General features: G+C 43.3%; 1 protein-coding gene and 1 long non-coding RNA gene across 2 annotated transcripts in view; both read left to right on the forward strand.

Annotated features, from left to right (window-relative positions):
- Positions 1 to 14,778, forward strand: part of LOC137432956 (uncharacterized) — a 76,184-nt gene that overhangs the window by 10,816 nt on the left and 50,590 nt on the right. The gene's annotated exons all lie outside the window — the stretch shown is intronic.
- On the forward strand, positions 12,507 to 14,532 carry LOC137433205 (uncharacterized). Its single transcript, XM_068125654.2, has 2 exons — positions 12,507 to 12,820; positions 12,946 to 14,532. Exons 1-2 carry the CDS (start codon positions 12,578 to 12,580, stop codon positions 14,530 to 14,532), a joined length of 1,830 nt encoding a protein of 609 aa, XP_067981755.2. The 5' UTR covers positions 12,507 to 12,577.

The following is a 14,778-nucleotide window of genomic DNA, read 5'->3' on the forward strand; positions in this document are numbered from 1 at the left end:
CTCCGTGGTTGGGTCATTGAAATTGTATGGTATCATTACCATTGGAAATATATCCTTGAACATCAGTTGTCTCCTGGGTGAAATTCATATGGATTGCGTGGCGAAAGCGCATAGATAATACAGCTTGCTGGCGGAGTTCCTCTCACGGTCCGGGGGTCACCGAGACCAGGTATTCACCGAGGGGACCACGTAACATTTCCAACAAGTAAGTTTGTCAAATTTCTGCCCTGCTAGAGCAGCCCCGGTCAACTGTAAGTGCTGTTATTGTGAAGTGGAACCGTCAAGGAGCAACAACAGCTCAGCCGTGAAGTGGTAGGCCAAACAAGCTCACAGAACGGGATCGCCGAGTGCTGAAGCACGTACAAAATCATCTGTCCTCGGTTGCAACACTCACTACAGAGTTCCAAACTGCCTCTGGAAGCAACGTCAGCACAACAACGATTCGTCGGGAGCTTCATGAAATGGGTTTCCATGGTTGAGCAGCCGCACACAAGCCGAAGATCACCATGCACAATGCCATGCGTCGGCTGGAGTGGTGTAAAGCTCGCCGCCATTGGACTCTGGAACAGTGGAAACGCATTCTCTGGAGTGATGAATCACGCTTCACCATCTGGCAGTCCGACAGACGAATCTGGGTTTGGCGGACGCCAGGAGAACGCTACCTGCCCGAATGCATAGTGACAACTGTAAATTTGGTGGAGGAGGAATAATGGTCAGGGGCTGTTTTTCATGGTTCTGGCTCGGCCCCTTCGTTCCAGTGAAGGGAAATCTTAACGCTACAGCATATAATGACATTCTAGACGATTGTGTGATTCCAACTTTGTGGCAACAGTTTGGGGATGGCCCTTTCCTGTTTCAGTATGACAATTCCCCCTTGCACAAAGCAAGGTCCAAACAGAAAGGGTTTGTCGAGATCGGTGTGGAAGAACTTGACTGGCCTGCACAGAGCCCTGACCTCAACCCCATCAAACACCTTTGGGATGAATTGGAACGCCGTCTGTGAGCCAGGCCTAATCGCCAAACATCAGTGCCCGACCTCACTAATGCTCTTGTGGCTGAATAGAAGCAAATCCCCATAGCAATGTTCCAACATCTAGTGGAAAGCCTTCCCAGAAGAGTGGAGGCTGTTCTAGCAGCAAAGGGGGGGAGGGGGGGGGGGGGGGGACCAACTCCATATTAATGCCCATGATTTTGGAATGAGATGTGTGATGTTCAGGTGTCCACATACTTTTGGCCATGTAGTGTATGTACATATGTGTATATATATATATATATATATATATATATATATATATATATATACACATACATACATGTATATATATGTATATATACACATACATATGTATATATCGAATTATGACTTCGAATTATGACGTCATAATGAAGGTATTGATGACAACATATCTCATTCCCCATGGGGAGTACTTGACAACGCACCGTTTCAATTTTTTTTTTTCCATGGCGCAGTGTCGGAGATAGAGGTGCACCGTTTTTCAGTTTTTCCAAGATGGCGCCTGTACCACATGACCGACAACGTCATACTTATGAATAGAAAAATTATACAGGGGGAGGCGCTCCTATGGTGAAAGTTTCCTGTCAACCAGACCAACGGTTGCCGAGAAAATGAATTTTTAAAATGCAGACACGCACACGTATGCCACACATACGTACACAACGGATCTCTTAAACCTGCATTTCGCTTCTACCCAACACATCCACCAAGTTTCCTCCGAATCCTTCCACAACTTTTCGAGATATCCTGTTCACAGACAAACAAAGACAGACAGACAGGTGTGACAACAACCTCCATCAACCTTTGGATGCGGAGGTAAGAATGCAATCACTATCATCACAGTAGGCCTGAAAACTCATGTCTTCATGAAAAAAACTGATTCCTGCCCAGATCATTCCACCCATCTCACGAGATCTATTCTAAGTATTTGATACTCTGCAGCCAAACCCTACTTTACAAGCAGTCCACTAATGGTATCCAGAGTTCCCTCCTGGAATGGATGCAAAAGTATCAGATTTCCTCTGCACTCACAAACAGCACATTGATTTGGATGGCAGTCTCTCCCATGATCTTTCTCCAGAGACTCGCAACTCTCAAAGTGGTATTCTGGGAACAATTATATTATTGATCGACATTATTTAATTATTTTGATCATTGGAAAATCCATTACTTGATATTGGACACGACTTCACTCTTCAGAGGACGGCTCCTTCAGCAAGTTATGGCAGCATCTCTCTTTACTGGTCGAAAGAAGAAGAGGGAGGCAAGCAACTGGTAATCTATCAGGAACAGATGTTTTAATGCAGGAACATCCCACAGTACCACTTTGTCTCACCGCCCCCTTTCCCCACATCCACGAGCTGGATAATCCCCAAACATTCTTAGACAGATTATATCTTATAGCTGGCCTCCAGAACCAGCTGCTTCGTCAGAATTATCCACATGAGGAAGTCCATCCTCTTCTTGTAATATATGGTAAAAAGGTCATCAAAAGTACACCGTGGAATAATGGTTCCTTTTCCCATATTGTCCCCCTTGAGGCCACCCATGTCATTGATCCTTCAACAGGAGGGAAATGTTGCTCCTCTCACCTCTGCCTTATTATCCACCTAGCTCCTTTCACCTGGGTCTTACCTTATTATCCTCTGCAAGTTTAAACATAATGCTTACCTTTATACTTTAACCTCTCTCTCTCCGCTAACAGGACAGCCGAGATGTATGCACACTAACCTCTGAGCTGTCTAGCCTGGGTTAAAATCCCAACCCATTTGCCAGCATTAGTTCAGACATTAAGGATCGCATGGTGGACTTCGCCAAGAGCTAGCTGGTTATCACCAACACCCTGGGCAAATTCAAAACCCCCTGTTCTTGCTTACAGTGGGAAATGCATCAGTGACAGGTGCACTCCCCAGAAAGAGGGCAAAACCGCGGCCAGGTGCTGTATATCTCTCTATATTATAAAAGAAAGTTTTTGTTTGTTTGTCTGCGCAAGCTAATCTCCTGAACGGTGAAAGATAGGAGGAAACCTCGAATACAAAAAATGTCGGGACTGGCTCCGGGAAGGTTTTAGTCAAGGTGGCGAGGCCGGTTGAGGCTAGGTGAAGGCTAGGTGGCGAGGCCGGTCGAGGCCGCATCGGCCAGGCTGGGCCCATTTTGCAATTAAAAGCTGAACTGAATTATAGTAGTCAATCTTCTACGGCCACGAGTAAAAGCTGAATTATAGTAGTAAATTCATTCAAAAAGAACCAAATATGTCGGGACGGGCCCCGGGAAGGTTATAGGCTACGTGGCGAGGCCGGTCGAGGCCGCCTCGGCCGGGCTGGGCACATTTCACAATTAAAAGCTGAGCTGAATTATAGTAGTCAATCCTCTACGGCCGTGAGTAAAAGCTGAATTATAGTAGTAAATTCATTCAAAAAGAACCAAAAATATCGGGACGGGCCCCGGGAAGGTTATAGGCTAGGTGGCGCGGCCGGTCGAGGCTGCATCGGCCGGGCTGGGCCCATTTCGCAATTATAAGCTGAGCTGAATTATAGTAGTCAATCTTCTACGGCCGCGAGTAAAAGCTGAATTATAGTAGTAAATTCATTCAAAAAGAACCAAAAATGTTGGGACGGGCCCCGGGAAGGTTGTATGCTAGGTGGCGAGGCCGGTCGAGGCCGCATCGGCCAGGCTGGGCCCATTTCGCAATTAAAAGCTGAGCTGAATTACAGCAGTCAATCTTCTTCGGCTGCGAGTAAAAGCTGAATTATAGTAGTAAATTCATTCAAAAATAACCCGGACAACGCCGTGTGCTTTCGGCTAGTCTACTATATAAGAGAGATGTCTGTCTGTGTGTGTGTGTGTGTGTGTGTGTGTGTGTGTGTGTGTGTCTCTGTGTCGCCATTTTTCTCAGAGATGGCTGAACGGATCTTCGTCAAACTTTCATAGGTTCATCAGTGAGTGCCTGGGAGTGTTTTAGGCAAAAAGAATTATATATATTTGAAAAAAAAAAAAGATAGTTTTTTTGGAGTAAAATAAATAAATATATAAATAAAAACGCTCGATAGTGCCTCAGCCTTTTAAAATGAATGAAACAAGTACGCATTCGTATAAATAAATACAAAACAATCACCAGACATTTGAATACAAAAAAAATGAAAATTCCAGAATTGTATGTAGTTAGTACGGCTTCTTCTTCTTCTTCTTCTTCCTGATCTGCATCACATTTAACTCAGAAACGGGATGAACGCCACATTCACCCACCAGCATATATATGAACCCCCTTCCTTTCCTGCCTCCCCCCCCAGTCCCCTTCCCCCCTCCTCCCCTCCCGTCTCCCCTCTTCCCCCCCCCCCGTCCCCTCCCCCACCCGGCAATGCCGGGTGCTTCTGCTAGTATGAAATAATTACAATAACTCCAAACTTCTCTCGCATTTGGAACAGTCTACCCACAAGTCGTCCAGGCTCTTCCGTTAAGGATTCAGCTTTGTGCTTCTGCCACTTCATGGTTCCTCCTATTATATGTCTGACTTTTCACTTGCAAAGCTCTGATTTCCCAAGGAAATCCTAAGATCAATGGAGGATGCCCAGTCTGCGGATGGCTTTGTAGGTCAGCTTTGCCATGTGATCGGCCCAGGAAATATAATGGTTAATGGTGAGGCCTAGAAGTTCAAGAGACTGAACCTCTTCCAATGGATGACCAAGGAAATAGGTAGATTTGTTTGACAACCTTTCCAGAATGAGAGGGTGAGACAGATTTTCCAAGATTGAAGGACATGTTAAGAGATTGAAAGATCATATCAGAGTGTAATATTTTCCATATCAGCAGATGGATGGGAATTGTACGACACAATGAGGAGTGATCTGCAAAAAGGAAGAGAGGATTTTCCCAAGAATCACAAAAATCATTAATATGGATGAGGAACAAGACTGGGACCAAAATATTGCCTTGGAGAACTGTAGCTTACCCTGTGAGATGGGCTTCGGTCATTGTTGTGAGAAGCAGAATCAGGTCCAGACTTGAATGACCAGGACAGAATTGCAAACTTGGTCACCAGGACCAGGTTGTTTGAAAACAGGAAAGACTCGACATCGGAAGCAATGACGGATTCCACGACTTTGCCTGTAATTGTAATCAAGCTCACTGGCCTACAGTTGATAGGGCCGACTTTGTTTTGCAGCCTTCCTGGAGACGGGAGGAATGTTTGCTGAATTCCGTGCAGGGGAGAGGAGGCCAAAAGGTGAACACAGACTGAATGTGACAGATCGAGGAGGTGGAGGAAGATGGTCAAAGCTGGATTTGAAAACGTGATACAAAATTTCATCACCGAAGCAGAGTCAAGGCCGGACCAAACTTTCTACTTTCTCTGCCTTCTTGAGTGAGAAGGATAGCAAGTAGACAGTGCTAAGATGGCGACATAGCGGGATGAGTTTTGTATCTTAACTCGGCCAAACTCTGCAATACAGCATTTTCAGTTGAGGAATGGGATGGAGGGGAAGTAAACACCAGGCAGACTTGACAAGCACCACCAACACTTTGAGGAAGGAGACTGGCTGGAGAGTCTGGCCTTGAGATTTGCAAGATGAAGTTTTCTGGCTTGCCTCAGGATGGACACACTTGTTGCAAAAGTTTTCATGGCCCAGTGGTTACAATGTGACATCTCGGCTACTTCACTTCATATCTGTGGATTTCATTCCGATTAATGTTCAGGACAGGCTTTTCAGTTGTTCCATCCACACAAAGGTCGGCAGTACAAATGCCTTTTGGGTTGATATCTAGCTTGCTTAATTAAATCAGAGTTGGAAATCTGCTTCAATTAATGTCTGCCCAGCCCTGGTTATCCTAATGACGAGATGCGACAACAAGGGATCCCAGGTTCTTGGTCAGGTTTATCAAATTTTACCAATAACCTCTTAATAAAGTGAAAAGTTTGCTCGTGTTCAAACAATTGCGGCTGAAGCTTGCATTGGGCCTGGTAGAGGCGAGATTCAACATATTATTGTATCTGAAAGTGCGAAAGAAGCCTCATAATCCATATTAAATACTTTGAAATCATTTGTTTCTGCTGCAAAGTTTCGTTCAATCCCCACAAAACAAAAATTTCAGCATTTTTCAACCTTTGCATCACCCAAGTGCTCAACCGCCCCCCCCCCCAAAATCACCTTTAAAAAGAAAAATCGTAAATTTTCTTTAATATACACTACTGGTCAAAAGTTTTAGAACACCTCAACTTTTCCAGTTTTTAATGAAATTTACGCAGTTTAATGTCCAGTGAATAACCTGAAATGGTACAAAGGTAAGCAGTAAACTACTCGAGGTTAAAAAAAAAAGTTTAGGTTCGCAAAAACAGGAAAATGTAAATTGCACAGTTATATTGTAAAAAAAAAAAAAGGCCTTCTCCAGGGAACAAGAAATGGGTTAACAACTTACAGCTGTTCTGCAGCAATGTAAGTAAATTAAGCCTTGAAAGTTGATGCAAACAATTCCTACAGGTGTCCCAACCTCTGCTGATTACTTGATTACAAACCCCCTGTCTGTATAAAAGCAGTATTGGAACAGCCTGTTATTACACCCTCTGAAGCATTATTTGGACAATATTGCACTGCAGGAAGTAGTATATTGGAAACTGGAGAAAACTCTGACAGGAAGAGGTCTGGCAGACCCAAAGACACAACGGAATCAGAAGACAAGTTTCTGAGAGTCAACAGCTTGCGTAATAGGCGGCTCACAGGACAACAGCTTCAACCACAGCCTAACACTGGTCGAAGTAAGCAAGTCTCAGTTTCAACTGTGAAGAGAAGACTTCGAGCTGCAGGTTTGACAGGTCGAGGGGCAGTAAGAAAGCTATTGCTGAGATGGCAAAATAAGAAAAAGAGGCTTGCCTGGGCCATGAAGCCAGTGGACTACTGAAGACTGGAAGAAGGTCTTATGGACCGATGAATCAAAATTTGAAATCTTTGGTTCATCACGCAGGGTTTTTGTACGCCGTCGAGTAGGCGAAAGGATGGTTCCTCAGTGTGTGACACCAACTGTCAAACATGGAGGAGGAAGCGTGATGGTCTGGGGCTCTTTTGCTGGATCTAGAGTCGGCGACTTGCACAGAGTGACTGGCACCCTGAACCAAAAGGGCTACCACAGCATTTTGCAGCGCCATGCAATACCCTCTGGTATACGCCTAGTTGGTCAGGGGTTCATCCTACAGCAAGATAATGACCCTAAACACACCTCCAGGCTATGTCAAAACTACCTTCGAGGAAAATAACAAGACGGTAGGCTTCAAATCTTGGAATGGCCAGCACAGTCTCCAGACTTAAACCCCATCGAGCTGGTTTGGGATGAACTGGACAGAAGGGTGAAAGCAAAGCAACCTACAAGTGCAACACATTTGTGGGAACTTCTGCAACAGTGTTGGGAAGAACTTCCCGAACAATATTTGATTTCCATTGTAGAAAGAGTGCCACGAGTGTGTTCGGCGGTTATATCTGCAAAAGGTGGCTACTTAGCTGAGTCAAAAATTTAAATTACATTTTGTGAAACAAAATGATTCTATGATTTCTTTTTTTAAATCTCCAATTGTTTATTTGTTCTATGCTTAATTTCAGAGTACATTGAGACATTAAACTGCGTAAATTTCAATAAAAACTGGAAAAATTGAGGTGTTCTAAAACTTTTGACCGGTAGTGTATGTATATATATACGTATATATATATATATTTTTTTTACTCTTTAATTTCCAAATTCAAAGACTCACAGCAAGCTACACCTGCTGTGTTTATTTATGTGGACAGTTGCTGCCAATCACAACTTGTAACGTAAATAAATAATACGAAAGTGTGCATCCTCTTGCAGTTTGAAGCTGCCAAAGTAGTTTTCGGCAGGTGCACTGCATGGTTTTTCCATTGCCTTCTCAGCAATAATCAAGGAGGGAACTTGACCAGGGTGCCAGTATACACGCTTACCATTCAAAAAAAAAAACAAGAAAAACAAAAACAAAAACTTTGGGGTCTTTAACATTCACGTTAGAAAATGGGAGCTGGATTTCATCCTCTGGATGAAATGACATGGTCGAGTTAAAACTCCCATGGTCACATGGTACATTTACTAGAAGAGGCTCTTCCAGGTCTAGTGAGGGTGTACACTCAATGGCCAAATTTCGACTCTCAGATCAAAGAAAAAAAGAAGAAAACCCCCCCAGAAAACCAAACTCCAGGAAGATCATGAAAAAGTAAGACAATGAGGGTGGGAGATAAAGACAAGTGTTTGGAGGGAGGAGGGTATAATAAACAAGGGGGAAAACAAATCAAAATGTCCACCATCTTTTCATTTGCAATATTTAGATTACCTTCATCATAGGTAATGAATGGGGCTGGGAGGATTGCAAAGAGGTACCATCCTCGTCTGAGCTGTCCAGCCTGGGTTCGAATCTCTACCCAGCTATAAACTGGCAGGATTATTAATCATCAGTGAGTGCAGTCCCTCCGATGGACGTTCAATGGGCGTCTCGTCTGCCAGCATTCGTCGGTGGACGCTAAAGATCCCATGGTGTCCTTCGCGAAGAGGCGGTGTGAACTATCTCAGGCACCATGAACAATCCCAATATTCCTGCCCTAACCTACAAGGGGCACTGCATCAGCGACACCCTCAGCCAATGATGTTACCCCACAACATTGTGCTGCATACGAAAAAAGAAAAAGATAGGAAATGCACGTTTGATATGATATTACAAACACTTCGAGAGTTTCCCACATTTCTTTAGGCCCAATTAATCTCAGATTGCCAGAATTAAAGAGCAATCACACAGAACAAAGAACCTGAACAAGCGTTACGCCTCGGTCCCCCGTCGGTGAGGTGATGTGAGTTGACAAAGTGTAAGACGCAGGAAACATGGAAGAGTCGATAATATTTGCGAGTGGGTTGGAGACACACCCACACACCAGATTAGAAGTTAGTAGTTCGTTTTTTTGTCCCCCGTCGCACAGCGTAGCGAAAGGGGGACTATGGCTTTCCCCTCCGTCCGTGTGTGCGTGCGTGCGGGCGTGCGTGCGTAAGCGAAGGACCGCATTCGAATTTGGTGTGTGGGTGCAATCCACGTCAAAATCCAAGATGGCCGCCGCCATGTATGTCTGATGCCATGTATGTCTTAACCTTGTGAGATGAATATCTTGAAAAATAAGCGAAGTACCAACTTCTAATCTGGTGTTTGGGTGTATCTCGGCATAAGGAAGAACGCTATTGTAAATTGGGTCGCCACGTCAAAATCCAAGATGGCCACCGCCATGTATGTCTGAACCTTGTGAGCGAAATATCTTGAAAAATAAGCGAAGTACCAACTTCTAATCTGGTGTGTGGGTGTATCTCAGCAAAAGGAAGAACGTTATTGTAAATTGGGTCGCCACGTCAAAATCCAAGATGGCTGCCGCCATGTATGTCTGAACCTTGTGAGCGGAATATCTTGAAAAATAAGCGAAGTACCAACTTCTAATCTGGTGTGTGGGTGTATCTCAGCAAAAGGAAGAACGCTATTGTAAATTGGGTCGCCACGTCAAAATCCAAGATGGCTGCCGCCATGTATGTCTGAACCTTGTGAGCGGAATATCTTGAAAAATAAGCGAGGTACCAACTTCTAATCTGGTGTGTGGGTGTATCTCGGCAAAAGGAAGAACGCTATTGTAAATTGGGTCGCCACGTCAAAATCCAAGATGGCTGCCGCCATGTATGTCTGAACCTTGTGAGCGGAATATCTTGAAAAATAAGCGAGGTACCAACTTCTAATCTGGTGTGTGGGTGTATCTCGGCATAAGGAAGAACACTATTGTAAATTGGGTCGCCACGTCAAAATCCAAGATGGCTGCCGCCATGTATGTCTGAACCTTGTGAGTGAAATATCTTGAAAAATAAGCAAAGTACCAATTTCTAATCTGGTGTTTGGGTGTATCTCGGCATAAGGAAGAACGCTATTGTAAATTGGGTCGCCACGTCAAAATCCAAGATGGCCGCCACCATATACATGTCTGAACCTTGTGAGTGAAATATCTTGAAAAATAAGCGAAGTACCAACTTCTAATCTGGTGTGTGGGTGTATCTCGGCAAAAGGAAGAACGCTATTGTAAATTGGGTCGCCACGTCAAAATCCAAGATGGCTGCCGCCATGTATGTCTGAACCTTGTGAGCGGAATATCTTGGACAAAAATGTCCGGACATTTTTATGCGACGAAAAATATGCGACGGGGGACAAAAAGGCACCGTTCATATGCTACTTTACCGGCCTGTGCATTAGCAAAACGATTTCAAATCAATGACAACAGTGCGTCCAATCATCATACTGCAGTTATATATATTTACCTCCACCACCAAAGGTGGATGGATGGAGCTTATGTTTTCACTCCTGTCTGTCCTTTTGTGAACAAGATATCTCAAAAAGTTGTGGACGGATTCGGAGGAAATTTGACAGAGAGGTAGTGTATGTGACAAGGACGAAATTACATTTTGGTGAAGATCCGGATTCGGATCCGGCTACTAGAATTTTAAAGTGATTCTTCAACATTGGGAGATGGGGCCAAAAACGATACATAGCGGGATATCTCAAAAAGTTATGGATGGATTTGGACGAAACTTGTTGGACAGGTTGTATGTGTGACAAGGAAGAATCGATTCAATTTTGGTGAAGATCCAGATCCAGCTAGTATAACTTTTAAAGTGATTCTTCACCATTGGGTGATATGGCCAAAAACGAGGGGTAGATAAGGGTATCAAAGACTGATTTCCTGATTCTTGGTGATTCCTGTGATTCATTTTGATTAAATGTGATCCTGCATTGCGATTGTCTGGTCTACTCGGATACAAAACGTAAACTGTTCACGAGGCGGAGGTATGCTCTCTCCTGAGTGCCGTTCTAGTAGTAACCCTAAATTAGCCATATACTAGCCAATCTGTGAAAAAATTTAAAAGAAGCTAGTTTCAACTGATTTTGGTGGGTATGGGTATGGACAACTTCCAAAAAAAAGTAAGGAGGGATAGGGGTTGGGGAAACCTTTTTATTAGAGGTCAAAGGTCATTGACCCATCCTACCTGGCTGACCTCCTCTCCAGACACACTCCCACCCGCAACCTCCGCTCTGCTGGTACCAACCTCCTGACCCCCTCCATCCGGACCAAATTCAGATCCTGGGGGGACAGGGCCTTCTCCATCGCTGCTCCCACCCTCTGGAACTCACTACCTCACACCATCAGAGACTCCTCCTCACTCACCACATTCAAAACATCACTAAAGACCCACCTGTTCAACGCTGCATTCAACATTCAACCCACAGCATTTAACCCCTGACTATCTCTTCTCCTTCTCCCTCCTTTTGCTTTAAATATTTCCCTATTGATTCTTGTCTTGTCTTTTTGATTCTTGTCTTATATATATGCCGTATATCGCTGCTGTTTGTTTTCTTGATTCTTGTCTTTTTGCAATTGTTGTTTTCATGTATTGTTATGCATTATGTTTTCCACTCTGTCAAAGCGCCTTTGGGCTTCTGGAAAAGCGCTATACAAAATAAATGAATTATTATTATTATTATTATTGACCTCTGCCTAAATCATATAAAATTGTATTTCAGCAACAAAATATGGTATATAGATGATCTTGGTGTCAAAATGCACAGGATTACGAAAGAAGATGACATAAGATAATTATTGACCCTTGGGACCAAATCCTGACCTCTGAAAATGAGGTCAAAGGTCAAAAAAGCTGTTTTATCACTAAAATGTCATATTTATAACAGGAAAATTACCATATTATATAAAAATGAGCAAAAAAAAAACCGAAGAGGTTAATTTCAACTTACGTGGTGGATATGGGGGTTATTATTTATTCCAAGAGCAGAGGGGGAGGGGGAAATTACCTTTCTTGGGATCAAATGTCATTGACCCTAGACTAAAACACTATATATTGCATGAATGAAGTCTTTGTTTTGTCTTTGTTTCAGGAGTGATTCCTGAGAAAACCTAGCGAGCCTACCCTTGACTACCCCAGTGCAGTGAGATGTCCCAAAAGTTCCCTGAGGCCTTTGGAACAATACTGTAAAATAACAAAATTACCAGGATGGATATATGTGAAATATGTAGTGAGGACTTTTCAGAAGCAGGAAAGCTACAGAGGTTGTACAGAAAGGGATATGAGAATCTAATAGAGCAGTGTAGACTTATCAACAACTCTTCATTATTGGAGCGATTGGAACAAAAATGGAGTAGCAACACTCCTATGACAGTCCATCGTAGATGCCGAACCCTTTTCATGCAAAAGGAGCCAGATGTTGAGGAGCAAGAGCATGCGCCAAGACCAAAGCGACAAAAGGTGTCTCAAGCAGTAAATGATGACAAAGTTGATGGTAAGATAAAGTAATTCTTTACTTGATTCATGTAAATTTCATTAAGATTCCAAACCCATACCTGTTTTATGTTATTTTGTTTGAATTTTGAATGTTTGAAGTTAGTATGGTGATTTACATGGGATGGCAAAAGATGGACAAAAAATGCTCACAGCGATGAGCAATTTTCTGGACAATTTTCTGACCAGACAATCGAACAGACACTCATGCGCAAAGCCAAGTCAAATGGAGGCTTAACAAGAGGAAGAATGCGCAACGAGAGCTCTGTGAAAGTATGGGCTGGTACGTTTTCACATCTCAAGCTTCTGGGGGACCTGATGGAAGAAATGATTGGTGGAAAGCGGAGTAAGAGGACCCACACAGACCTTGGGGCAAAGCGTCTAGAGAAAGACAGCCAGCACGTCAAGTTGATTTCTGCATGGTTTTCAACTCATAACCCCTTCATAGAGGTTAGTATAGATCTGTTTCATTTACTGATAGTAGCACAGAAATCATTCCACATTTCAGTTACTATTTGTGGAACATTTACTTATCATCTTAGCTATGTAAAATAATATTTCATTTTTCATTTCAGGTAAAAGACCCCAACACCATTACTTCGCTGTCTAGTGGAGTAATAACTACCGACAAGTCAATTGTCAACTGTGATGATGCAGTGAGGATAGGCCATGAAATGCAAAAGGATCTTGATAATGAGTCACCGGTTAAGAGCATGAAGACAGCAAAGAAATGCAAAAATCTGGCTGAACTTCAGAAGAAAGTAAAGGTAGGCGACAAGAGGATCTACATCGAAAAGACCCTTCTTTTCAATAGACTGATTTTCATGGCAGAGAGAGATGAAGGGATCGAACACATGTTCAAATTTGAGCTGACCCCGGTCCCAACATCTCTCTTCACAATGGATCGCATGATGAGAAAACCCAAAAAGCATGAATTTGGCAAGATGCTCAAGGAAACAGCTACAATACTTGACGTGGACATAAACAGCAAGATGCATGTTGTTGATGGAGGGTGGCTACTTCATCAGGTAAAGTGGTCCAGCGGTGCAACCATCAAGACTATAGTTGATACATATGTCAGATATGTTGACAACAAATTCAAGGATGCTACTGTAGTGTTTGATGGCTACGGGGAGGAATCATCAACGAAAGACCATGAACATATGCGGCGGATGGCTGGGAAGAAGGTTTCTCCGGACATGAGGGTCACACCGGAATTGACTATATCATGTGACAGAGAGGTTTTCCTGGCAAATGAGAAGAACAAAGGAGCCTTAATCATGATGATATCTGCAGAGATGGCAAGCCACAATATCACTGTACGCCAAGCAAAAGATGATGGTGACACGCTGATTGTTAGGTCTGCAATGGACTTGGTCGCAAGCGTTAAATCCCCAGTTGTTGTTGTCGCCCAGGACACTGATATTTTGATATTGCTCTGCTATCATAGGCCTATCCACTGTACTAATTTCTATTTACAAGCAGATTTTGGTGGTCTTTACGACATCTCTAGCATACACATCGGAGACAAAGAAGAGTTCCTCTTCAAGTATGGCTGGTCTGGAAACCACACAGTTTCATGCATTCATGGACATACCAAATGTGCTCTCTACAAATGCAGATTTCCTGCCAGTGTCATTACTGCATTCACAAGTCCCACTTCAACCGACTCCATAATTCGAACAGCTGGATTAAAAGCCATGCAGATCACATATGGCTGTGGGGATACTCCCCTAGAAAAGTCTCGCTACATGAAGTTCAAGAAGCAAGCAGCCAAGGGCAAAATCGATCCTGACCGCCTACCACCAACGGAAGATGCAACAGCTCAACATTCCCTTCGTGTCCATCTTCAAGTTGTGGTACGGAAGCATCTTGACACCTCTATTCTTGATCCCAAAGGAAGAGGATGGGAGTTAGATTCCAACAGAAAACTCAGACCAAAAATGCTATCTGTTGGTATCGCGCCAGACAACCTTCTGAAAGTAATTTGTTGCAACTGCAAGGAAGGGGAGAGGCAATGTCAAACAATGAGATGCAGCTGCATGAAAGCTCGCATGTCGTATGTATCTTCATGTGGAGTGTGCTGTGGGCATTGCGACAATGGAACAGATAGCATAGATGCAGAAGAAGAAATTGGTAGCGATGAAGAGGAAACAGACTGAGTATTATTAATTTGTTGTTGCCGATAGATACTGTAAGTTCTAAGTTGTGAGTAGTATTCTGCAAATTGTTGATTATAAATTCACATATACTTTACATACACAAACTATTTGACACTAATGAACTTTACCCCCCCCCCCCTGCTTATTTTGACCATTAACCTCGTATTTTGGTGGTGAAGAATCCATTTCATATTTAGTTTGTATCTTGGTATAATTCTGTTACTGTTACCAATATGATATTTTGGT

This window comes from Myxine glutinosa, chromosome 8 (genome assembly GCF_964187855.1).
Source record: "Myxine glutinosa chromosome 8, kmMyxGlut1.1, whole genome shotgun sequence".
NCBI lineage: Eukaryota > Metazoa > Chordata > Myxini > Myxiniformes > Myxinidae > Myxine > Myxine glutinosa.

Coding starts and splice junctions, on each gene's coding strand:
- LOC137433205 (XM_068125654.2), top strand. CDS start 12,578: ATGCGCAAAGCCAAGTCAAATGGAGGCTTAACAAGAGGAAGAATGCGC. Junction 12,821..12,945: donor CTCATAACCCCTTCATAGAG/GTTAGTATAGAT, acceptor TTTTCATTTCAG/GTAAAAGACCCCAACACCAT.